At 33.7% G+C, this 26,256-nt stretch overlaps 1 protein-coding gene across 2 annotated transcripts in view; it reads left to right on the top strand.

The window, feature by feature from the left end:
* Positions 1 to 26,256, top strand: part of GRIK2 (glutamate ionotropic receptor kainate type subunit 2) — a 606,408-nt gene that overhangs the window by 402,582 nt on the left and 177,570 nt on the right. For both annotated transcript variants that reach the window (XM_081036880.1, XM_081036881.1), the window contains exon 11: positions 24,482 to 24,688. In XM_081036880.1, the coding sequence (XP_080893006.1) occupies positions 24,482 to 24,688 (207 nt within the window). The remainder of the gene's footprint in view (positions 1 to 24,481; positions 24,689 to 26,256) is intronic.

Genomic DNA, 26,256 nt, shown 5'->3' with positions numbered 1-26,256 from the left:
CTGTGCTCTGTCCCCCCCACTCCCCCTACACCCTTAGTAACCACTGATCTTTTTACTGTCTCCATAGATTTGCCTTTTCCGGAATGTGATAAAGTTGGAATCATGCAGTATGCAGCCTTTCTTTCTTTCTTTTTTTAAAAAATTAAATTTATTAGGGTGAGATTGGTTAATAAAATTATATAGGTTTCAACTGTATAATTTTATAGTACATTATCTATATATTGCATTGTGTGTTCATCACCCAAAGTCAAATCTCCTTCCGTCATCATATATTTGATCACCTTTATCCTCTTCTACCATCTCCCCTCTTACCCTTTGGTAACAAGTAAACTGTTCACTGCATTTACGAGGTTTTGCTTCTTTGTCTTATTTGTTTGTTGCTTTCAGTTTTATATCCCACATATGAGTGAAATCATATGGTTCTCAACTTTTTCTGTCTGATTTATTTTGCTTAGGATAATCTCGAGATCTATCCATGTTGTCGCAAATGACAGTATTTCATCTTTTCTCAGGACCTAGTAACATTCAGTAACATTCCATTGTGTATATGGCCTACATCTTCTTTATCCATTCATCTATCGAAGGGCCCTCTGAATATATATATATATATATATATTCAGATTTTCTAGGTAGATATCCAGAAGAGGGATTGCTGAGTCATATGATAATTCTATTCTTAAGTTTTTGAGGTAACTCCATAATGTTTTCCATAATGGCTGTACCAGTTTACATTCCCACCAGTAGTGTATGAGAGTTCCTTTTTCTCCACAGCTTCTCCAACACTTGTTATTAGTTGTCTTGCTGATGATAGCCATTCTAACAGGTTTGAAGTGGTATCTCATTGTGGTTTTGATTTACTTTCCCTAATAGCTGGTGAAGTTTAACATTTTTTCAACATTGATCAATTTGCATATGTTGAGCTATCTTTGCGTCCTTGGAACAAACCCTGCTTGGTGATGATGTTGTATTCAATTTGCTAGTATTTTGTTTAGGATTTTTGCATCTGTATTCATCAGAAATATTGGTCTGTAGTTTTCTCTTTTTTTTGTTATCCTCTGTATGCAGCCTTTTCTGGTTGGCCTCTTTCACGTAGTAAAATGCATTTAAGTTTTCTCCATGTCTTTTCAAGGCTTGGAAGCTCATTCTTTTTAGTGTGTTTTTTTATTCAATCCTGTTATATTTTTAATTTTCAAGAGCTTATACAAGTTCTGTTTTTTTAAGTAACATTTATTCATGTTAAAAAAACATTTGAAGTTTTCATCTATTTCTTATATTGCTTCTTTCTTACTTTTTATTGTTTCTGCTTTGATTTTCGTGTCTCCACTCATATTTTCTCAAATGTTTATTCACACTTTAGAGTAAGTCACTATAAAAGGGAATGGAAACTCTTTGTCTATGTGGAAAATTAACCAACAGGTGAACTGCACTATGGAGTGTTTTGGGAGAGATATGGCTTTTCATCTGGAGTATAACACATACTTCTGTCTATATATCTGTTCTTTGTGTTGCAAAATTTCTAAAAAGAATACCACAGCCCATAGTGACATCATCTTAGCTACTGGCATTCTCTATCAAGAAGGGAAAACAGGCTGGTGAACTTACTTTTGACTAATGGAAACTTTAATTTTCTTGATTTTAGCATTGTAGCTAATCTCTGAATCCAGTCAGCTGGACTCAATTCCAGCCAACTGAGTAGGCAAATTGACCACCCTGCCCTGCCTATGTCAACTTACCTTTGGAATGGAAGGAGAGTGGCGCCACCTATATCTCAACACGAAAATAGACTTGATTTTGGATCTACAGTTTTCCATTCCAATAATCCATTTCTCTTTTTTTAAGCAAAATCCGTTACCAACAGTCAGCCCTTACTTTTTACTCTGATCTTATTTCTTAAGAGCAGTCCAAAATATGCTTTATCTTTTAAGTAGAATGAAACCCTTTTCCATGACATGCTCATGCTCTTGCCCCAGTGTTTTTACAACATTGGCTACAACCTACCAATCATCTTCCACAGATGGTTTTCTGTACATATCTGAATTCCACATCCACAACTTTTAGCAAGGCCCTGTTACTCTTACATTTTACTGTTGTGAGTTTTTATATTTTCCCATAGCCTCAGAAATGCTTTGGTAAGGAGTTAGAATAGGGGATACTAGTGCCTGCTTTCTACAAATGCTTGAGCTATGTTTGCTTTGGGAGTAAGAATCTATTAGGTGAAGAATGAATACAAGATATTTCAGACAGCAGGAAAATTATGTTTGAAGGCACAGACATGTGAAAGAGTTTAGAGTATATAAATAACTGTAAGTAGTCCACTACAGATGGAGCACAGCAAACATGGCAGAGATGTGATGAGAGAGGATGAGCAGACAGGCAACAGCAGAAAAGTAGGCCTTTGTAGGTCCCTTGAAGAAATTTAGGTTTATGTTATTCATAGTGGGACAATTTGAAAGATTTCAAGTACATGAGCAATACGATCAATTGGGATGTAAAAAGAATCTCTTTCAGTATTGGAGATGGAATTGTATGTAGTTCATGAGACAGAATTTGGTGAGACCAGCCAAAGAATATTGGAAGAGTGATATCTGAAAAGGTTCAAACTATGGCAGTAGCAGAAGGGTTTGGGGGAAGGAAATTGGATTCAAAAGATACATAGTGTGGAGAATGGTAAATACTAACAGTTTACAAATTGGAGCTTAAGAAGAGGTAAGAGTTTACAAAGTCTTTTATTTTAATTAGTTATTTTTTTGTAAAGATGGCTGGAAAAATAATTGATATAAAAAAGTAGAATTAGGATAATATAAGATTAATATAATATTGAACACATTGCGCTTAATTTTCCTGTGGTATATTTATCTGGCTGGCAGTTAGACATGTAATTCTATAGCTGAAGAGTATGGCCTAGGCTGGATATGATACCAGGAGTTATCAAAATAGATGGTGGTTGACACTATGAATATTGGTGATATTGTGCAATTAGAGAGCACCTGTGTGTTTTTAATGAATCTATACCAGTGCATATCTCTTTCTTTTTCTGAAACTTATTTTGATTTTTAAAGCCTGCTGTGTTCTCTTTGGCTTGACAAGCAATTATAAATTCAGAGCTTCTGAGAAAGATAAAGAGTCTAGGATAGGAAAAAAAAAAATGTTCTTTGAGTTAGGCTCAAGAGTCCCTTGCTCATATTTGAAAGTAATAGCTGATAATTACGAGACTTTCAAGACCAGTAAGTCTTGAATTATATCAGGTACTTCTAACGATCAATGTCTGATTCTCAAGTCTTGATTTCTGTGTTTTCAATCACAACTTGATTACTTGATACGTAATTGCGTTTTTAAATTTGAGATTTAACTGATATTATTAATGACAGACTTTATCCTGACTCCAATTAACTCCATTAGAATGACTCAAAAAGAAAAGTACAGTGGTACCTCGGTTTTCGACCGTAATCCACGAGTTCTGAAATGTTCGAAAACAGCCGACAGCTAGGCCTCAGGATCTTGCACTCAGTGGAAGCTGTGTGACATGGTCAACTTCTGAGTCGTGTTCAAAAACCGGAGCATTTACTTCTGGGTTTACGGCATTCATAAACCAAAATGTTCGTCAATGGAGACATTTGAAAACCGAGGTACCACTGGACTGACCTCTTCCCCTGGCAGAAAACACATATGTATTTTGTTCTATTGGCATCACTAATGTGAGTGCTTTTTGCTTGGAAATCCAGAATAACAGATGAGTTATTCCAAGTCCTTATCCATTTATCAATGTATTGTATTAGGTGTATGACTCATAATGTGTCATGCCATTAATTAGTTGCCTAAAAACATGAGTATTATTAACTTGAATCCTATAAATTTTATATTCTGAGATCACTTAACTTTAGTTCTATGTAGTGATTGGTTTAAAAAATAACCCACGTATTTGTTTTCACCACTTTGTTTGAGTAAACCATATTGGTCAAACAAACAAACAAAAGGTTTTTACCACTTCATCTGAGAACTGCTAGAAAAGAAATGCCTTTGCCCCATAGCTGTATGGCAAACATTTCATCTTATATGAAAATATTTTATACTGCATTCAAATGCTGAGCCGAAGGCCATAAAATATATTTCATGTATGTCACAACTTTGTGTTCCTAAAAGAAATCTAAATGTATATTTCCTCCTTTGAACTTTGAAATTGTTGGCAAATACAATACCATGACCTTAGAAACAAAACATTACTTTCATAATACAGCAGGCACTTTCTGTGCCCTGTAGCAATAGCATTCTGTTTATTAATTGATTGCATCAGAACTTCAGTATGCTCTACAGTTCTGATAGGTATGTGATACAGGCACACCCTACAACTATTCTGTGGTTAGACAGATTTTAGAAAATCCTGGGTTGAACAACATTCATTAAGTTTCTGTCACTGAGTCTTCAGTAAGTTCATATATATTGTGGCTGTCTAAAAGGGATGCGATTATAGTTGCTATGTAGACTTTCCAAATATTTTTAATTGCAGAATTTTCTTGAAAACAAAACTTGTGGGATAATTATCCAGAAGAATACACTATGGATGGCACTAGATTAAAACACAACTTGGAAACCCTTACTGATATTTGTGAAGGAACTTACATATGAAAATCCATGAACTGCCCACCCCATCAACAATCAGCAGAGGAGCTGATTTTTTCTACAATTAGTTGACACTTGATATCTGAATTCAATATTTAACTAAAAAGGGGCTTTTCTGCAGGTTGAAGGGACAAATGGAAGTCAGAAAACCTAGGTCTGAATCTGAGTCTCCATTTAGCAGGTGGTTTATCCTGGGCAAGTTACTATAACTTTATAATGAGGATAATAATAATGTGCAACTTGAAGTTTGTATTAGAGATAAAATACTGGAAAATATGTAACATAGTTTCCTGCATAATATTATCTGTATGTGATAATTTCTAATGGGTACAAAGTAATTTAAAAATCAATGAATGGTGCTCATATTTACTATGTCCCCCCAAGGCTTTTTAACATGTTTATAAACATCTTCCTTTTAGGAACCACCATTCCTTTTCTTCAGGCCATGTGTCATGGAATTCTTCTCTATCTTTTCTCAATTTATTTCTCATACCTGAACAACTCTTATTTCTCCCCATTTATCTAATTTGTACTCATTCTACAATCCATTATTCTGATGGCTTTTTTTTTTCTAGGATGATTTAACTACCTTGGGACATTTGTACTTTCCTTTTGCTGGCACCTAATGGTACTCTTACCTATACAATGTATTCCTTACGCATTTACATGAAAACTTGTATTACTGGTTTACATTTTTCTATGCAAATTCCCCATTTTCAACTAGATTAAAAGGTACTTAGGAGAGGGAACTCACTGCTAAAGCAGGGTATTTTCTTTAAAATGATAGGTATTCAGTAAACATTTGTTGATTTTACTGATTACAAAGGACAGCAGCTGAAAGTTAAACTCACCATTCGTTATGTAAAAAAAAAAAAAAACAAAAAAAACCTCGAGGCAGACACATTCTGCTATTACTGATTACCGATGAATAATCCTCATTGCGAAAGGACTTTAATATACATATTCAGGAACACTAAAGAGGTTGTCAGTAGGCTGATCCACTTTGGGGTGGGTTGAGGGTAGAAAGCCCGTTAGTATTCAGCTCTTGATTCTAATTTATTTTTCTAGCAGCTTATTTCTGTGCGTTTTGGAGAAACATAAGTAGAGCCAGGGGTGTACCCTGGCTAACGTTGGGTCCTTCTTTCTAAGACCAAAGAGCCACCAAACTCAAATTGTTGCACTAAATTATAAGAAGCAAATTTCTAATAAAAAAAAAACTCCACTTTGCAATCATTGGACAAATCATGTCTCCTTTTCCATTTGCTTTATCTCTCCCCCAAACATGCATTCAAATATATCCAGTGTCTATATAGTGAGAAAATACGTAAAGGGAGTATATTGGAAAAAAAGTTCTCAACCTCATTTTCTACATCAAAATTGGTTTTAGGTAGATGCTGAAAACTAAGGGAAGAGAATGCCATTCTAAGCAGGATATGAATTGAAGCAGTGATAATCAACAGTGATTATATCTAGATAGTTTTTAAAAATTTTATAGGAAAAAAAGTTTGTTTTCGAGCTTAGGTCCTTGTGATATTATCTCCCCCTATCTTTCTTGCTCCACACTTTCTTTCCACTTAAATCATACAACAGTTTATTCTTTCCAGAATCCACATGATCATTTTCTCTCTCCAAAATATTTCCATTTATTCTATTTCTTTGTTTAACTCAGTATTTCTCATTCCTCACTACATATAGAACTGGCAACATAATTTCTACCCCCAGTATAAAATCAAAATAAGAATCTTGTAAAAAATTAAGAATTTTAAAAGGTCTCCAGAAGGGTAGTAAACCTAGCACAGGGCTCTTCAAAGTGTTGGACTCTGTGTAACTACACAGGTCACACACCCATGAAACTGGCCCATCTACACATTATAATCAACTATAAAGTTTTGTTAAAGTAATGATGCCAGGGTAGCATCCTAGATGAATTAGATCATAATCTCTGGATGTAGAGGCCAGGCATCAGTATTGTAATTGTAATTGTAAAATATTTAATGTACATCCAACTGATACCTGAATTCAAATGTCATTTCCTTATGACTTTACATTGTACTATCTATTTACTTTCCATCTCTCTCACTACACTGTAATGCTCAGTAACATTAGATACTATGTCTTGTTAGTCTTCTTGTCTTCAAAACATAGAGCAATGCCTGGAACATTATGAACATCTATAAGTAATTGATTAGTGAATGAGTGAATAGATAGATAGATGTTAATATGACGTTTTATTCATTTTATAAAGCATAATTAGGGTGAAAAACAAGTAAAAGCAGATGTATTGGATGGTAATTTAAAGGTGAGAAGAGAAAGCATGCTCTTATAAAAGAATGGAATAAAGTAAGAGATTTGAGAAATTATATCTATATTTTATATGTATTTAGGTGCTCCTGTTATATGCACAGATGTTTACTACGATTATGTTTTTGTGTTGGATTGATCCCTTTATCATTTTGTAATGTTCTTCTTTGTTTTATTATAGCCTTCATTTTAAAGTCTATTTTGTCCAATATAAGTATTGCTACCCCAGCTTTTTCTTCATTTCCATTTGCATGAAATATCTTTTTCTATCCCATTACTTTCAGTTTGTGTATGTCTTTCAGTCTGAGGTGGGTCTCTTGTAGATAGCGTCTAAGTATTGATCTGGTTGTCTTATCTATTCAGCTACCCTGTGTCTTTCGATTGGAGCATTTAATCCTTTTACATTTAAAGTGATTATGGATGGGTATGTATTCCCATTTTTATTATTCATATTTTTTATCTTTTGTTTGTTTTCCCCCTTCGTCTTCTTAAAGAAGTCCCTTTAAAATGTCTTATAATACTGGCTTGGTGGAAGTGAATTCCTTTAGCTTTAGCTTGTCTGGAAAGCTTTTTGTCTCTCCTCCAATTTTAAATGCTAGCCTTGCTGGGTAGATTATCCTTGGTTGTAGGCCCTTTCTTTTCACCACTTTAAATATTTCCTGCCACTCCCTTCTGGCCTGCAAAGTTTCTGTTGAGAAATCGGATAGTCTTATGAGAGCTCCCTTGTAAGTAACTAGTTGTCTTTCTCTGGCTTCTTTTCTGCTTCTCTCTTTGTCTTTAACCTTTGCCATTTTAATTATAATGTGTCTTGGTATGGACCTGTTTGGGTTCATCTTGTTTGGGACTCTCTGTACTTCCTGGCCTTGTATGTCTATTTCCTTTACCAGATTAGGGAAGTTTTTCATCACCATTTCTTCAAATAGGTTCTTGATCCCTTCCTCACTCTTTTCTCCTTCTGGTACTCCTGTGATGTGAATATCGTTGCACTTGATGTTGCCCCAGAGGTCCCTTAAACTATCTTCATTTTTTTTTCTTTTTTATTGTTGTTGTTCTGATTGGGTGTTTACTGCTACCTTATTTTCTAAATTGCTGATTTCATCTTCTGCTTCATCTAATCTGTTGTTGATTCCTTCTAGTGTATTCTTCATTTCAGTTATTGTACTCTTTTATTTCTGACTGGTTCTTTTTTATGGTTTGTATGTCCTTCTTTATGCTTACTATCTCTTTGTTGATGTTCTCACTAAGTTCCTCATAAACAGTGTTTTAAAGTCTGTCTCTGGTAGGTTGGTTGCCTCCATATCATTTAATTCTTTGTCTGGAATTTTCTCCTGTTCATTTACTTGAGAGATGTTTCTTTATTTCCTCATTCTGGCTGCCTCTCTGTTTACTCCAATGTATTAGGTAGATCTCCTATGTCTCTCAGTCTTTTCTGGGTGGCCTTATGTAGTAGATGTCCTGTGTGGTCCAGTGGCACAGCCTCCCTGATCACTTGTGCGTGTGTTCCAGGAATGTTCCTTGTGTGTGTTGTGTGTATCCTCCTCTAGCAAGTGGAGAGGTCCTTGCCCTGCTCCTGCACCACCCTCTCCTGGCCCCAGACTCTCCCTCTGAATGCTTCCAGGACCCTGGTAGCTGGTGGATAGGAAGCATGCAGAATGCTGGAGGAGCTGGGGGCGCTGCACCTAAAATGACCTGCCAGATATTCCAGAGTCCAGAGAAATGACAGCATATCCACAAGGAGGGTAATGTTAAGACATCTCTCATGCACAGATTTCAGAGCCCAGATGTTCTCTCTTTTGTGATGTTGTGATTTATATTAAGAAATACATATTTGAGCTTTGTCCCCTTTCTGGCACAGAGGTCCTGAAACCTTCTGAATTCCCCAAGAAATTATATCTAAATATTAATTTTCTAACTGAACAAGGTGTTGACCCACACATTGGTCCCTATATTTCTATGCTTAGAAGGACAGTTATTTTATTTATGCTATTACTCATTAAAGTTCCAGTGTTGAGAAAACCAAGAATAAGGAAAAGAGAAGGGAGAATTTTTTTTAAATAGAGTTAAGAAAAATAATCACTCCATAAATACATCTATGACAATTAATGGGAGAATAAACTTGCTATATTCCTCCTAGATATACTGTAAATCTTGTGAGTGGTATTATATTTGAGGAGGGTTAGCTAATTTTAGCAGTGGTGTGTCACATCAAAGTAGTAGAATAAACGTAATTATCCAAAGCTCCAGTAAAGTACAATTTCAAGCATTTGCTAATTTTATGTACTTAGACCTGGCATACAATGGTTTCCATTATACTATTATGCTTTATGTTTATACTCTGTGTAAGAGTAATGTGTGTGTGTCTATGTGCACGTGCGTGTGTGTATGGCTTATAATTATATTATGTAAATAGTGTACTATAGAAATTTTATTTCATTTATTTGTACTTTACAAGTTTTGGTCAACTAAAGCCAGGGGTCTGGCTACATCTTTTTGTTTAATTTTGTTTTTATAAATTGAGGTAAAATATACATAATGCAAAAAAACACCATCTGACCATTTTAAAGTATACAATTCAGTGGCTTTTACTACATTCACAATGGTGTGTGATCATCACCATTATCTTTTTCTAGCTCATTTTTATCACCTCAAAAGGAAACTCTATCTATTAAGTATTCACTTTCTATTCCTCTCTAGGGCCAGCTCCTGGCAACCACTAATATGATTTCTGTCTCTATGGTTTGCCTACTATACATATTTCAGATAAATGGAATCATATAATAGGTGACCTAAATAAGATTAGCTTTTATAATTCTTCAAAAAAGACAATAGGGGTTTTGATGATTGACTTGACTCCCCAAGATTGCTTTGGGAATTATTGCTATCATATCAATATTAAGTCTTCCAATCTATGTCTTTCCATTTATTTAGATCTTCTCTTTTTTTCCCCAGCAATATATATATATATATATATATATATATATATATATATATTTTATATATATATATAAAATTATATATAAATATTATATATATAAATATATATATAAATATTTATATATATAATTTTATATATATATATAAATTTTATATATATATATAAATTTTCAATTTATAAATCATGCATCTCCTTGGTTACATTTATTACTAAACAATTTTTGATGCTTCTATAAGTGGAATTGTTGGCTTAATTTCCTCTTTAGATTGTTTAGTGCTAGTGTGTCAGTATACAATATATAAGTTCTATGTTGATCTTGTATTCTGTAATTGTGCCAAATTAGTTGATTAGTTTTAATAGGTCTAATTAGTTCTATTATCTGTGGAGTCTTTAGGATTTTCTATATGTGACATCATGTCATCTGCAAGAATTTAATTTTAATTCTTCCTTTCTAACTTTTGTTTACCTTTTATTTCTTTTTCTTACCTTGTTGCTCCAGTTAGACCTTCCAATATAATGTTGAATAGAAATGGTAAAAGTGGACATTTTTGTCTTTTTCCTGATCTTCTGGTGAAAGCTTTCAGTCTTTCATCACTGAATATAATGTCTTCTGTTGAGGAAATGTTTATGTATTGAATAAATTTTCTTCTATTTTTATTTTAAGTTTCTTTTTCTTAATTTAAATCATGAATGAGTGTTGGATTTTGTCAACTGCCTTTGTTAGATTAATTGAGATGGTCATGTAGCTTTTCTCCTTGATTCTACTCATCTGGTGTATTACCTTGATTTTCATACATTAAGCCATCCTTGAATTCCTAGATTAAAATTCATGTAGTCAAGACATATAACCCTTTCGATATGTTGTTGGATTTGGTTTGTCTGTATTTTGTTAAGGAGTTTTTTCCAACAATATTCTTAAGGGATATTGGTCTGTGGTTTTATTGTCTTGTGAAGAGTTTGTCTGGTTTAGTATTAGGATAATGATAGCCCCATATATTAATTATGAAATGTTGCCTTATATTTTATTTTTTGGAAGAGTTTGAGAAGTATTTGTGCCAAGTCTTTAAATGCTGGTAGAATTCACTAGGGAAGTCATCTTGTTCTGGGTTTTTCTTTTTTGGGAGGGTCTGGATTACCAATTCAATATCTTTACTTGCTAACGGTCTATTCAGATATTCTATTTCTTCTTGAGTCAGTTTTGGTAGTTATGTCTTTCTAGGAATTTGTTCATTTCATCTGGATTGTCTAATTTGTTGGTGTACAGTTGCTCCTATAGCTCTCTTATACATCTAATATTTCTATACGATTAATACGAATGGCCTCTTCTTTCACCTGAAACTTCTCTAGTATTTTTTTGTTGGTTGGTCTAGCCTAGAGATTTGTCAATTTTGTTGGTCTTTTCAAAGAACCGACTTTTGGTTCCATTTATTCTTTCAACTATTTTTCTGTTCTATTTTTTATTTATATCCACAGTAACCTTTATTTCTTTTACAAGTTTGTGTTTAGTTTGATCTCATGTTTTAGTTCTTAAAGGTAAAATTTAGGTTATTGATTTGAGATTTTTTCTCGTTTTTTAATGTATTTACAATCATAAATATCCTCTGGGCACTGCTTTTACTATGTTAAATAAGTTTTGATTTGTACTGATTTTGCTTTCACTCATTACATGGTATTTTCTAATTTGTCTTCTAATTTCCTCTGTGACACATTCATTAACAGTTTAATTCAATTGCCACATATTTGTTACTTTGCCAGATTTACTTCTGTTATTGATTTCCAGCCACATTCCATTATGGCTAGAGAAAGTACATTGTGTGATATCAAATTCTTAAATTTACTAAGATTTATTTTGTGGCCTAAATTATGGACTATCCTGGAAAACATTCTACGTGCAATTGAGAAGGAGTGTTCTGGTGTTCTTGGATAGTGTCCTACAAATATCTATTAGGTCCACTTCATTTATAGTTTTGTTCAAGTCCTCTATTTTCTTGTTGATTTTCTGTTTTGTTGTTCTATTCATTATTGAACATGAGATTTGGAAGTCTCCAACCATTAATGTAGCACTGTCTTCTTCTCCCTTAATTTCTTGTTATTTTTGTTTCATATATTTTAGTTCTCTTATGTGCTTATAATTGATTTATCTTCTTGACTCTTTTCTTAATATTTTATATCTGTTTTCTCATTTAACAATTTTTGCCTTAGACTCCATTTTGCTTATATTAGAAAGTCACTCTTTTGGTTACTATTTGCTTGAATACATTTTCCACATTTTGTCTTTCAACCTGTTTGTGTATTTGGATCTAAAGTGAGTTTTGTATGGCTACCATATAGTTGAATCATATATTTTAAATTTTTTTTTTCAAATGCATTCTGCCAATCATTGCCATTTAATCCATCTATATTTAATGTAATTACTGATAAAGAACGGATTACTTCTGCCATTTTGCTGTTTGCTTTCTATATGTATTAAATGTTTTTTATTTCTCTATTTCTATTGCTGCCTTGTTTTTCATTTAATTGACCTGTTGTGGAGTACTGTTTTGATACCTTTCTTTCTCTCTTTTCTCTCTATCTTTCTCCTTATTTTCATACTGGTCATTATAGGGATTACATTTAATATCCTAATATATAACCATCTCATTTGAATTAATATTAATATAGTTTCAGTAGTATATAAAAAAAAACTTTCTTTCTATATATTTCTGCCCTGCTACATTTTTATTATCACTATGACATCTTTATATATTTGTGCCTGTTACCATAGATTTATCATTATGGTTTCATGCATTTGTCTTTTAAATAATATATGATAAACAGAAGAGTTACAAACCAGAAAGGAAAATAATACGAGATTTTATATTTACCAATATAGTGATCTTTCCTGTTTGTTTTTTTTGTTTTTTGTTTTTTTTTTCCTATGTCTTAAATTTACTGTCTGGTGTCCTTTCATTTCATCATGAAGGACTCTCTTTCACATTTCTTCTATGGCAGGTCTATTAGCAACAAAATCCCTTAGCTATTACTTATTTGAGACTGTTTTAATTTCACCCTCCATTTTTAAAATAATTTATTGGGGCATATTGGTGAACAGTGTGTTTTTCCAGAACCCATCAGCTCCAAATCAAGTCATTCTTTTCAATCCAGTTGTGGAGAACTAACTAACCAGTGATTTCCACTGGCCCATGTGGGAATCAAACCAGCAATCTTGGTGTTATGAGCACTGCACTCTAACCAACTCAGCCAACCAGCCACGCCTCACCTTCATTTTTTGAAGGATAGTTTTGCTGCATATAGATTTTTGGGTTCACCGTGTTTTCTTTTAGCACTTTAAAAAACCACAGCTTCCTGCCCTTCATGGTTTCTAATGAAAATTGACATCATATTAAACATCTATGTACTCGACAAACCACTTCTCTTTTGCTGCTTTCAAAATTTTACCTTTGTCTTTCAATAGTTTGATAATAATATTTTTTACTATGAACTATGGTCTTTTTCTACTTGGAGTTCATTGAGCTTCTTGTATACTATTTTTCATCAAATTTGAGAACTTGGTCATTATTTCTTTAAATGTACTTTCTGTACCCCTCCCCCCATCCCTTTTCTTTTTCCTGTCTTCTTGGAGTCGTGTACACTTGTAAGTCCAGTTGATGGTGTTTCACAGTCCCTTTGACTCTGTTCATTTTTCCTCATTCACTTTTCTTTCTGTTCTTCAGACTGAATATTTTCAATTTACCTATCTTCAGTAAAAAGAAAAAATAAAAAATGACAGATTATTTCTTCCTACTGCTCAGATCTGGTATTGAATTTTCAAGTGAATTTTCACTTGAGTTACTGAAATTTTCACCTACATAATTTCTATTTGGTTCCTTTTTATAATTTTATTTATTCACCGATGTTCTCTATTTTGTTAGAAATTATTCTCATGGCCTCTTTCATTTCTTTGTCTCTGATTTCCTTTATCTCTTTAATTATATTTGATTATATTTAAAACAGTGGATTTAAAGCTCTTCCAGTAGGTCCGATAGCTGCTCTCTGTCAAGACAATTTCTATAAATGGGTTGTATTTTCTTGTTTCTTTCCATACCTCAAAATAGTTTATTGAAATGTGTACATTTTAAACATTGTAATGTAGCAAGCATGTAAATTAAATTTCAGCCTCCACCACAGATTTGATGTTAATTTTCGTTGTGGTTGTCATTTACTGGATTATTGACCTTGTTGAGCTGATTTTCTAAAGTCTGTATTTTTTGTTACATGTGGCCACTGCAGTCTGTGTTTGTGAGGCTAGTGGCAATCTTCTAATTATTTTACTGAGATTTCCTTAAACTCCTGGAACAAAATAACAACAAACAAAACTTCTGCCCATCTTTATAGTTTGTTTGTGTATCAGAACACTACTTTACTGTTTAGCCATGCACTTCACAATTTGCTCTTTCTCCCTCCCTGCTTGCACAGATCCTGAAGTCCAGCCAGAGATAAATGCTTAAAGTCTTCTTAGGTTTTTCTGATCACACACACTGTCATAATCATATATGTGGTTTTTAAATTCCCTTCAATACATTGGAGCTTTTCACAGCCCTCATGCTTTCAAGTGTCTCTTTTCCCAGCCTCTTCTGTTCCAGGAATTTCGGTCCATCTTTTTCTTGCCCTTGCTGTTATCTCTTGCTCAGGAAGAAAGTGAGCAATCTATTTGCCTTTAAACACTTATGAAAATACCACCTATGAAGGAGCTTCAGCTTTGGGAAAGCTTTTGTTTAGAAAAAAAAAAAAAAGCAAAGTCCTTAAGCCAATCCTTCAGGGAACCATTACACAAGTGAAAACAGAGCTGCCTTTTTTGGGAATGAGCCCATACTGTTCCCTATGGTACTCACAACCTTCACCGGGAATGCAGGCTGCCATCTTCAAGGCTGCTACAGAATTGAGGAGTGGAGGAGAGTAGTAACGGAACTCTTCTACCAAAATCTACAGGTTTTCTCTTCACAAAGCATTCCCCAAGATTTATTTTATTTATTTAATTATTATTATTATTTTTTACATTCTAGAGTTCCTTAAAAAAAAAAAAAATGAATCCTAAAAACTGACAGTTTTCCCCCCAGCTTATTCACTGGTTCTATGGCTACTTTTGCTCTACAGTGGCAGAGTTGAGTAGTTTCAACTGTATTGTTCGCAAAGCCAAACATAGTTACTATTCAGTTTTTTAGACAAATTTTGCTGACTTCTGTTCTACATATCAATGTACAGAACTAACATAAAAATATTTGTTTAATGAATGCATGCATGGATGCTTTGGATGGATGGACAACAAAAACTTTTACATTTGTTTTTTAGCATGAAATTTTCAAATGTAAACATCTGCATGCATCTTGTTAAAATAACATATAAAACTTTTAAATTGTATTTTCTTAGAATAGCATGATAACTCTTTGATCACTTCTGGAGTTATTATATTTGCTTAGAGTTAGTTCACTATTCCATACAGGGATGGTGATGTCCAATTAAAATTAAAACATGCCAATTGGAAACATATATTAGTATTGAGGAAACATTCCTATTGTTATCATTGTTAACAAGCTGTTTTTTCACTGGGTCATATCATACATTCTATGTTCTTATTCTACCCAGAAGTGTTGCTTATTAGAACAATGGGATAGTCCATGGTCAGATAGTTACAGAAAGTTGATAACATATCTGTTAAAGAAATGTCCATCTTCCTAGTATTGTTGTCCATGCATCCTTCTTGCAATGTCCCTGCATCTTTAACCTCCCTTTTAACAGCTTGGCTCTCCACTTTGCATTATTTTGAGCATTCCAGGGTAAGATGTTTAGGTCTGTTTTTTCTTTATCTTTCTTTTTAAAATTTTCTCATGTTAAAGTGTAAGTTCTATAGTTTTTAAAAAGCTGACTCACTTTCCTGAGGAGGCAACTTCAGCAGAATCATTGCCCTTGCTCTTTATGTTGCCTGTTCATTAGCCTTCTACTTCCAGTTAAGTTCTCAGCATGTACCTTGATCTTCACCCTCTTTGAAAACCAAGTTGCTCTCTTATTACTTATTAGTGCTCAGTGTTAGTACAGTGATAAGATATAAGGAGTATGTACATAAGGTTCAGAAAATAGAAAGATATAAATGATTATTGGGAAAATATGAACTACTCAGTTTTAAGTTATAATCTCCGTAACATTATTTTCATTTGGCTCATAAGGAGCCATTAAAAAAAAAATGGCTATAATTTTTTTTTTTTGTCAACCCTATCTTCATTGAGGAAAAATTAAGTTATTAACAATATAAATATAAATATAAATGTGTACAATATAAATACTTTAATGCTATTCTTAATTGAAGATGTTATTACACATAAGCAATTCGAATTTCAGCTAGTTTCTACAAAGTAATTTCTAAAGGTGTCTGGTCATAAGCATAAATTCAGAACCAGGCTGGGGTTAACTAAATATTTATGTTTACCTAAATTGATGATTTGCGGGCCACAGTGTCATAGGTCCTGAGATTCACCAGAATGCTCTAAAGCAAGAAAAACAGTTGTGTTTCTTTAAAATGTACTCTATAGTGATATTCTATTCGAATGATTAATGAAGCAGAATAGCCATGTAAATAACACAAAATAATATAAAATGGATTAGAATCTCAAATTCATCACTAGATTGGAAGTTCCACATGGGCATGGATTTTTCGGTATTGTTTTCTCTTGTACACCTGGAGCTTAAAAGAGTGCTGGTATATAACAGGAGTTCAATACATGTTTGAATAAATACATAAATTAGTTAGTTTAGCCTTTCATTGCAATAGCATATCATATACAATTAATTTGCATTTTTATGTCCCTGTCTTTAGAATGTCATGGGTAAGACTGATAGTTCAAGAGTTAACACATGTGAAGGGTAATTTAGCCCTCTGTAGATATGGGCTGAAGGATATATGAGTTATACACTTAAAAGCATAAAGTTGTATTATATTTAAACAAAACACTTTTTCACCTGAACCTTAAAACATATTTCACTTTTTTAGAACTTCATTTTAGGTTTATTGGGTGCCAACTCCCAGTCTAATGCAGATAAAAATACAAGAGTTATTGGGTTCCTTAAAACTGAGGTTGATAGTGGAAGTGCTGACAAATCCTTATTACACATGCCACTGGAATGAAGTGCCTTTACCTCTAGCAAATGCTGATGTGGAGATTTAAGGCTGTATGAGAAATCAGTAAAGTTGCCCAGGAGAGTTTTATCATATTATTCATTGAACTCAATATGTGGTACAGTAATTGCTTCTGGTACCATTTTTCTTTTCTTACGTGAGATTATTATTTATCCTTGTGCTGTGTGAAACAGAGAAAGATAATCTAAAGGATAGTCATAACTTGATGTAAACTACCTGGTGACACAGTGTAGCTGGAGAGAGGAGCCATAGCTGGAAAACCGTGTCTTACTTATCAGAATTAAATATGGGAATAATGATATTTGATATTGTGGAGATCCATAAATACTAAAAAGTATGCACTCAGACCACATGGTTTTTTCTAGTAATATGAAAACCTGAGAGAGAGAGCGAGCAAGAGAGAGAGAGAGAGAGAGAGAGAGAGAGAGAGAGAGAGACAGATAGGCTTTTTAATCTCACAGGCATCAATAAACTTATTTGTCTATGAAGGAAGTTTTCTTATTAGGTTATAGGTGAAATAAATCAAGTTAATAGGTCAGATGGTTACTATGAAAAGCTAGATTAATGATGCTTAAATAGCATAATAATTTTTGAAATTTTTGCTCTGCTTTTGTACCTGGTGCACATATATCCCTCACATGCCTCCTACAGTGTTAAGTAATCACTAACTTTCATCAAATAATTTTTTTTTCTAATGTTCAAGTGAATTTGTACAAAAAGTATGCCATAAATATTTTGGAACAAAAATTGAAAATAGAGACAATGATGATTCAGTTACGTGAATAGGAAAAATAAGCATGTTCTTAGACTCTCGTATATTGCTACTTAAATCTGATGCTTTTAAAATATGCAATTTTCATAAATTCTGTACTTTCATGTTAAAAACATATGTTTGTCTTTGGAAAGGAGATCATTTGTGATTTAAAAATGAATTCTTTGGATTATATACTTACTTCTATTTTTTTATAATGTTTTTATTACTTTGTTTAATGAGTATATGTATTGCCATTTTACATGTGGCATAGCCCAGTGGTTAATCCCAGTTGATTGAAAAAAGGTGATAAAGCCATACAGTGCATATTAAGTTATTTAATGAGCTATGTGCAATTACGCATTCACATGGAATTCAGAAGTGATCACTAGGAATTATTTAATGTGAGAATGATTTAATGTGTGGTGTTTAGTGGTTCAGCAGTCTGGCTACCTGAGTTGTATGTTCTGGCTGTGTGGACCTTAGGCAAAAACTTAGCACCCCTGCCCTCTGTTACTTCATCTTTAAAATAGAAATAATAATATTACGAACCTCACATGGCTGTCATGTGGAATAAATAAGTTAATCCCAGGAAAGCAGTCAGAATAGGACCTGGCACGAAATAACTTATTGGAAAATATTAGATAGTGCTATTAGTGCAGGGATCTTGACAAATGGTTAATGTTTGTGACTTTTAAATAAAACAGTATACATCCATTTATTTAGGTCAGCAACTGACTGAAACAAAAATATGAAATCGAAAGTTTCATCTATTGTACCAACATGCTTCTTTTGATTCCCATTCCACCAGCCCTAAATTCTCAGGCTGTTCTCTCTTCTGCTGGGAAATATGGTATGTTCTTCTTAAGTCTCTAACCCTCTGCTTGTGGGTTAGTGACCTGAGGATTTATTACCACCATACTCAAACCCCATAGGGGAACCTACCTGTATTAAAATATTTTCCTTCAAGATCAAGTTCCCTTCGCTTCCCCAGTTGACCAGAGCAATCCATTCCCATTTAATTCACTAGAGTCATTTTATTTGTAATTCTATATGCCTGGTGATTGTGGTCTTGCTACAAATTTAAGTAACTTTCTTACCATATAAATTGTTCAAGTCTAGTTTAGAAGCTATATATGTTAATTAGCACTCACTACTCAATATGATAAATATTATGGTAAAAGAATTCAAAAGTTGTAGCAGAAAAACAGAAAAAGAGACACCTGGATATGCCTAAAATGTGAATGCTCAGCACAGGAAAGTTGTTTAGATATAGTTATTCCTCCTTCCGAGGTAACAAAATCATTAAAACTATGATCCATGGAATCATGTTTTCTAACTTAAAAGGCTAGGAGGCCAGGAAGAGTAAAGAGGAAAATAGGTATTATAACGACAAGGATGGAAGAGTACTGTATCTGTCACATTCTCAGTGTATCTCTGGGGAATAAAATTTATATGTGATCGCTTGGTACATAAAAATTAGACAGGGTCCTAACTGTGCTTTTAAACTTATAGTAAGCCCAAATAGCTAGCTTTGAATTAAGTTACAGATTAATTTCTGATTTTTAGGTTTTTTGACCTAACTCCATTTAAAAATCCAGCATTTATGGATTTTCCACAAATTATCTTATGGTAACAGAAACAACATATACTAGTGGGAAAAGTATATATATCCTGGAGTTTAGAAAGCCTGAGTTCAAATCTTTTCTTTGCCTCTTCTTAGCTGTTCTTTATCTCATCATAGTTATGTGACCTGGGGAAATTATTTAACTTCTCTGAAAATGACAACTGTAAAATCATCATAATAACACTTTATTGAAGCATATGAAGAGATGTTCAGTATCATATGTCCCTAGGCAATTGTGAATTAAAGCAGCAATGAAAAACCACCATATACCTATTACAATAGCCAAAGTCCAGAACCGTGACAACAAATGATGGTGAGGATGTGAAGCATCATGAATTCTCATTCATTACTGGTGGGAATGCAAAATTGTACAACCACTTTGGAAGACAGTTTGGCAATTTCTTACAAAACTGAACATATTCTTAACATATGATGTAACAATGGCTTAGCATTTAACCATATGAGTTGAAACTTATATCCAGACAAAAATCTTGTCGTGAATGTTTATTGGAGCTTTATTCATAATTAGCAAAACTTAGAAACAACCAAAATGACCTTCAGTAGATGAGTAGATAAATAAACTGTGGTGCATCCAGACAATGGAGTACTATTCAGCAATAACAGAAATGAGCTATCTAGACATAATATGAGATGGAGGAACTTAAATGCATATTACTAAGTCAAAGATGCCAATCAGAAAAAGCTACATACTATGTGATTCCAACTATATGGCGTTTGGGAAAAAAACAAAATTGTAGAGATAATAAAAAAGATCAGTGGTTGCTTGTGCTTAGGGAACATGGAGGAATGAACAGGCAGAGCACAATGTAGAATCATCAAAAAACAAAACAAAACATCACTCTGGTGGGAGTTGTTGATAGTGGGAGAGGCTAGGCCTATGTGCAAACAAGAAGTATATGGGAATTCTGTACTTTCCATTCAATTTTACTGTAAACCTAAAACTTCTCTAAAGGAAAGTCTATTAAAAACCCATTGAAAATTATTGGGAAGTTAAAATAATTAAATAATATCGGGACTAATAGTTACCAGGCTCCTGTCATTTAATTCACATAAGAACTTTAAAAGCATTGTTAAATTTACTTAGAGATGAGAAAACTGAGTCAGAAAATTCACAAATTTATCAAACAGTTATTCAGTTGATTCAATTGAAATATCAAATCAAAATAATTCAATTCAGTATTTGCTTAGCACCTGTTATGTGCCAGGCATTGTGTTGCGCACGGTATGAATCAGTATGAATGTTATTTTTCAGGGAAGTGAGACAAAAAAATCAAATAAACTAACAAATAAAATAATGGAAGATTAATTAATTGTTATGAGAAAATAAATAAAGGATTGAGATAGGAATAACATGATTTTCTTTAGATAAATAGCCCAGGAAAGGTTTCACATTTAATTTGAGCCATAAAGGAAGCCCAGGAGATCACTGTTTGAAGGGCAAGTGGTAAACAGTACAATATGTTAAAAGACTCTTGGGTAGAAAATAGCTTGGTGATTAAGGAAATGAAAGAAAACAGTATATTTAGAATTTAAAAAGAAGATGAGATTGGAGAGAGTAAAAGAGTGTAATGCTTCATAATGAATATTTTATTCATTTAGCACGTTTTCTCAGCACCAATTGGTTGCCAGTCATTTTGATAGGCCCTGAAATATATTAACAAGTATAATCTCTAATGTTTCTAAACTTATGAGTTTATATCCTAATATGGAAAGAAAGAAACATACAACCCAATACATATGTACGTACACACAAACATACATACTTCAGATTGGGGTAAATGCTATGATGAAAATTAATCAAGGTAAAACAATGGAGGCTAACTTAGAAAGTTGAAACAATTTCTATGTACTAGTGTTTTTTTTTTTTCTCTGAAAAAGTTATATTTGAGCAGAGACTTGAAAGATGAGAATGAAACAGCCAAGTGAAGATCTTAAGAAAGAACCTTCTAGTCATAAAGGAGGAAGATAAGACAATGCAAATGCCTCCAGTCAGAAATGAACTTGACAAGTTTGAGGAACAGAAGAGAGGCCAATGTATCTGGAATATAACGAGAGAGAGAGGAATGAGAAGCTAAAGTCAGAGAAAAAAGTGAGCAGGGCCTTGAAAGCCAGGGCAAGCAGTTTTGCTTTTATTCTAGTTTTAATAAAAAGCCACTGTTGGGTTTTAAGCAAATGCACCATACAATCATATTTAATTTTTACAAGATCACTAAGACTTTCTGTGGAGAATGGACTGTGGGGACATGTAAGTGGAAAGAAGAGGCTACTATGGGAATCCAGATAAGGAATAAAGATTGCATGAACTGTGATGGACATCGATAGGTTCAAGATATGTTTTGATGAGAGAACTTGCAAGATTTCCAAAATATAGGACAGAGAGCAGGAGAGATTCCCTGGCATTTGACTTGATCAATTCTGTGAGTTCTGGAGCCACTTACCAAGATGAGATCAACTGGTAGAACAACAGGTTTTAGGGGTTGTGGCAGAAAATTTGAAAAATTTGAATGTTTTTCTAAATGCATTGGCAATCCATTGGGTGGCTTGAAGTAGTGATGGGGATATAATTCAATGCATACTTTAAGAGGATTATTTTTGTTATGCTGTAAAGAATGAGCCAAAAAAAGGGGGGGGGGATAAAGGTGGGAAGAAAGGATGATGCCTCAGTGACTGGCTGGAATAACTGGATAGATCATGGTACCATTTTCTGAAACCAGAAATAAACTGAAAAGGTAGATTTTGGAGAAAATCATTTCATGTGGGAATTAAAGGATGTGAGATGCCTATGAACATTAGTGATGATGACAGTTGCCCGAATATTTGGCCCCAAGCTCATTTGGAGAGGTCTGAGTCAGATATTTAAGTAATCAGCATAAATATGTTATTAAATTTGATATGTGTGAATCATATTATTTAGGGATAAATGTTAATAAAAGTGATCAGAGGCCATAAACCAAGTCTTAAGGATTATCAATATTTAGAACAAGGTAGAAAAGAGACAGCAGCGAAGGATCCTGAGAGGGAGTTCCTACTGTAGTCGGAGAAAGTCAAGGGAAAATAATGTGGCAACACTAGAAAACAAAATTATAATCTGGTAGCTAAAAATTTGAAAAGTAAAGGCTTCCCTTCTCACTTAGTAAATTTTCTGATTCAGATTTCATTGGATGATAGCAAGGGTAAAGAAAGAGTTTGGTGTAATAGCGTGGCATGAATTGCAGAGGAGCAGAGGTTATCACACAAGGCAGGGGAAGAAATAGTCTGGGGCTACCTAGAGGGGAGGAAAGACACCAAATGTGCCTCTATTCCTGAGGGATGTGATGGTGATTCTGAAGATAGTCTCCAGGAAAGAAGGCTGAAGGAGAAGCAGTGAATTCAGGGTAAAGTCCAGTAAAGCAGGGAGGTGGAAAGGACATTCCAAAAAAATAGATGAAGACATGGAACGATGCATTGATCTCTGAGCAGAACTTCTTTAACACAGTGGAGTATCAGAAGAACAGGCAACTGGTCAGTCTGGAGGGTTCATGAACAGGAGAGGGATAAGCCAGGTCACAAGGATGGGAAGGAAGATGGAATTAGTTTTGTTTCTGAGGTGAGTATGGGTAAGCCGACACATTGCTGTCATGTCATATCCTCTAGATATGATGGCCATCTTTGGATGACTTGTTCTCATGAGGTCAGGAAGAAGGTGATGACATTCCTAGATGGCATGGCAAGACAGACTCCTAAGCTTGTTCACTTTTCAGTGTCCTTTTCTAAGAGAGCAACTTCCAGAGGCTTTGCATATGGTCGAATAGTAAGTAGTAGAGCCAATTGCACTCTAGTTTATTTACAGTACAGTCTATTGTACCATGCTCCACCTGCCCCCAATAAAATATGCTAATGGATGGATTCTCTCAGCACTTCTCTATGTAAATATACACATTTTTTTAATAGGGCCTGCTTTGCAGAGCTTTATAGGATTTGGCTCCTCACTCTCTTCATTCTCACCTTGTTCAGCTAATTCCCGTACTTACTGGATGTGACTTCAGTCATATTGATGCTGTTGTCCTCGTCTTGCATCAGTCCAGTGTCATTTTGATCTCAGGACTTTTTACTTGCTATGTCCTTAGCCTGAAATTCTCTTCTTTCAGATTTTTCAAATGACTAGACGCCTTCTCTTTTAGGTTCCACCTCATTCAAATCTCAGAAAAAGAGTCCCAGATATATTACTCAATTTTGTTTTATTTTCTCTTACTTGCCTAGCACCTTGCTGTTGTTCTGTATCCTATTTTATGTTTTTCACCATTATTCAGCATCTGAAGTTATGTGTTGTTTAGGCATTCATTATTGCTTTTCTCCTATATATCATAAACTTCATGATGCAGGGCTTTCTCTATTAAACAGAGGAGCCTGGCTCATAACAGGCGGTCCATAAAATGTTGGATGAATGCATAAACACTTGATAAATGTTACTTTTTTAATATTCTAAAGTAAGCTTCTACCTTTTCTCCTGTAATTAAATATGGTAATTTTAATTTTCATGGTTGTTAGAACAAAATGTGATAGTATAGTATGTAAAAGTCCCTCATCGAGTTCTTAGCACATGGTAGGCAGTTAGGCAATGACATTTTCTTCCATTTTTTTATCAATAGATCTCACTGAAATGGCACAACAGATATTGACTAAATGGTATAATTCAAATGGGTGCATTGTAATCACTGTGAAATTATATCTGTTTGTATTATATGTTATATCTGTTATATCTATTTTTATTATATATTATGTGGCATATGCCACATTTGACATTATTATCACATGTGATATATGTGGTATAAGATGTATAACATTTTTATCATAAAGCCATGGTGAAATTACATTATTTACGTTTTCTTTTGTGAGGCACCGATAGTCCTGAAATAATCTGCCTTCTTGGTATTTTAAACTGTATTAATTATAGTAAGAAAAAAACATTGTCTTCAACCCTAGATTAATGTGAAATTTTCTATCTTTTAAGGAAAGCTATAATCCCTGTAGTAAGTTCTATGATTAATTTATAGCCCCTACCTTTATGTTCACTGTTTCCAGGAAGAACCCTATGTCCTATTTAAGAAGTCTGACAAACCTCTGTATGGGAATGATCGATTTGAGGGCTATTGCATTGACCTTCTCAGAGAGTTATCTACAATCCTTGGCTTTACATATGAAATTAGACTTGTGGAGGATGGGAAATATGGAGCCCAAGATGATGCCAATGGACAGTGGAATGGAATGGTCCGTGAATTAATTGATCACGTAAGTCTTTTTTTCTCATTATTTATACCATTGTTAGATTGCTAACAGATTTACTGTGTGTGTGTGTGTGTGTGTGTGTGTGTATGTGTGTGGTGGTCAGGGATTAATAATGTCAAAGGGGCATAATATATTGTAAGCATCTATTTTCTTCAATAATTGTATTCAAAGTATGTCTTATTTTTGCCATGAAATATAAAGAATCTAATGGAGGTATAGTTTTATTATAGAGAGCTATCTGTCTATATTTAGCTAGTATTTAATGACTTAATATTTTGAAGTACTTGCTTTTAATTTGTAAAATGGAATGTGGTTTTCCAACACGGAATATTTTTTTCTCTTTTATAATGCTAACTTTCTACTCAACAGAGAGAATGGGAGATGCAAATCTAAATTTCATGATAAGAATTTCCTATACTAGGATAGGATAATTCTTATCTTTAGAGATGCAAGAAATCTATAGGCAAAAAGCACAAAATAAGATTGCATACAAAAATAAAGAATATTAAGCATATTCAAACAGGAGGACACATTTTATTTTAATTTTTTAATTGAAAAAGCCAAACATTTTTTTCTTGTCCAAGAAAGCATTCTTTCATAATCTCGCAGTAGTATTAATTAATTCATTTCTGAAATAAACCTTTATCTTTTTAATATTATAAATTGTATTCAACTTTATGTTTTGTAACATTTAAGTTTGTTTCAACATTTTCCATTATATCAAGGTATAAAATTGCTATGCAGTAAGAAATAATAAAAATAATGTTCTTTTAAAAAACATTGTGAACTGTACCTTAAATGATTTTGTTTCTTTTTCTTGAATTACTTGGGGTGACATTGGTTTGTAAAAATAGGTTTCAAGTGTACATTTCTATAATACATCGTCTCTATATCCAATTGTGTGTTCACCACCCAGAGTTAGTTCTCCTTCCATCACCATATATTTGACCACCTTTACCCTCTTCTACCTCTGCCCCCTTACCGGTAAGCTCTGGTAACTACTAAACTGTTTTCTGTGTCTATGATTTTGTTTGTTTGTTTGTTTGTCTTGTTCATCTGTTGTTTTCAGTTTTATATGCCACATTTGAGTGAAGTCATATGGTTCTTAGCTTTTTCTGTCTGACTTATTTCGCTTATCATTATAATCTCAAGATCCATCCATGTTGTTGCAAATGGCAGTGTTTCTACATTTTCTTATGGCTGAGTAATATTCCATTGTACATATGTACTACATCTACTTTATCCAATTATCTGTCGAAGGACGCTTTGGTTTTTTTCATATCTTGGCCATCATGAATAAAGCTGCAATGAACATAGGAGTACATATGTCTTCATGAATAAATGTTTTCAAAATTTGGGGTAGATACTCAGAAGAGGTATTGCTAGGTCTTAATTTTTTGAGAAACCTCTATACTGTTTTCCATAGTGGCTGTACCAATTTACATTCCCACCAGCAGTGTGTTAGTGTTTCTTTCTTTCCACAATCTCACCAACACTTGTTATTACTTGTCTTGATGGTAACAGCCATTCTAAAAGGTGTGAGGTGGTATATTACTGTGGTTTTGATTTGC

The sequence above is a fragment of the Rhinolophus hipposideros genome (assembly GCF_964194185.1).
Source record: "Rhinolophus hipposideros genome assembly, chromosome: 3".
NCBI lineage: Eukaryota > Metazoa > Chordata > Mammalia > Chiroptera > Rhinolophidae > Rhinolophus > Rhinolophus hipposideros.
The sequence above is the reverse complement of the archived record's forward strand: the minus strand, read 5'-3'. Positions and strand labels throughout refer to the sequence as shown.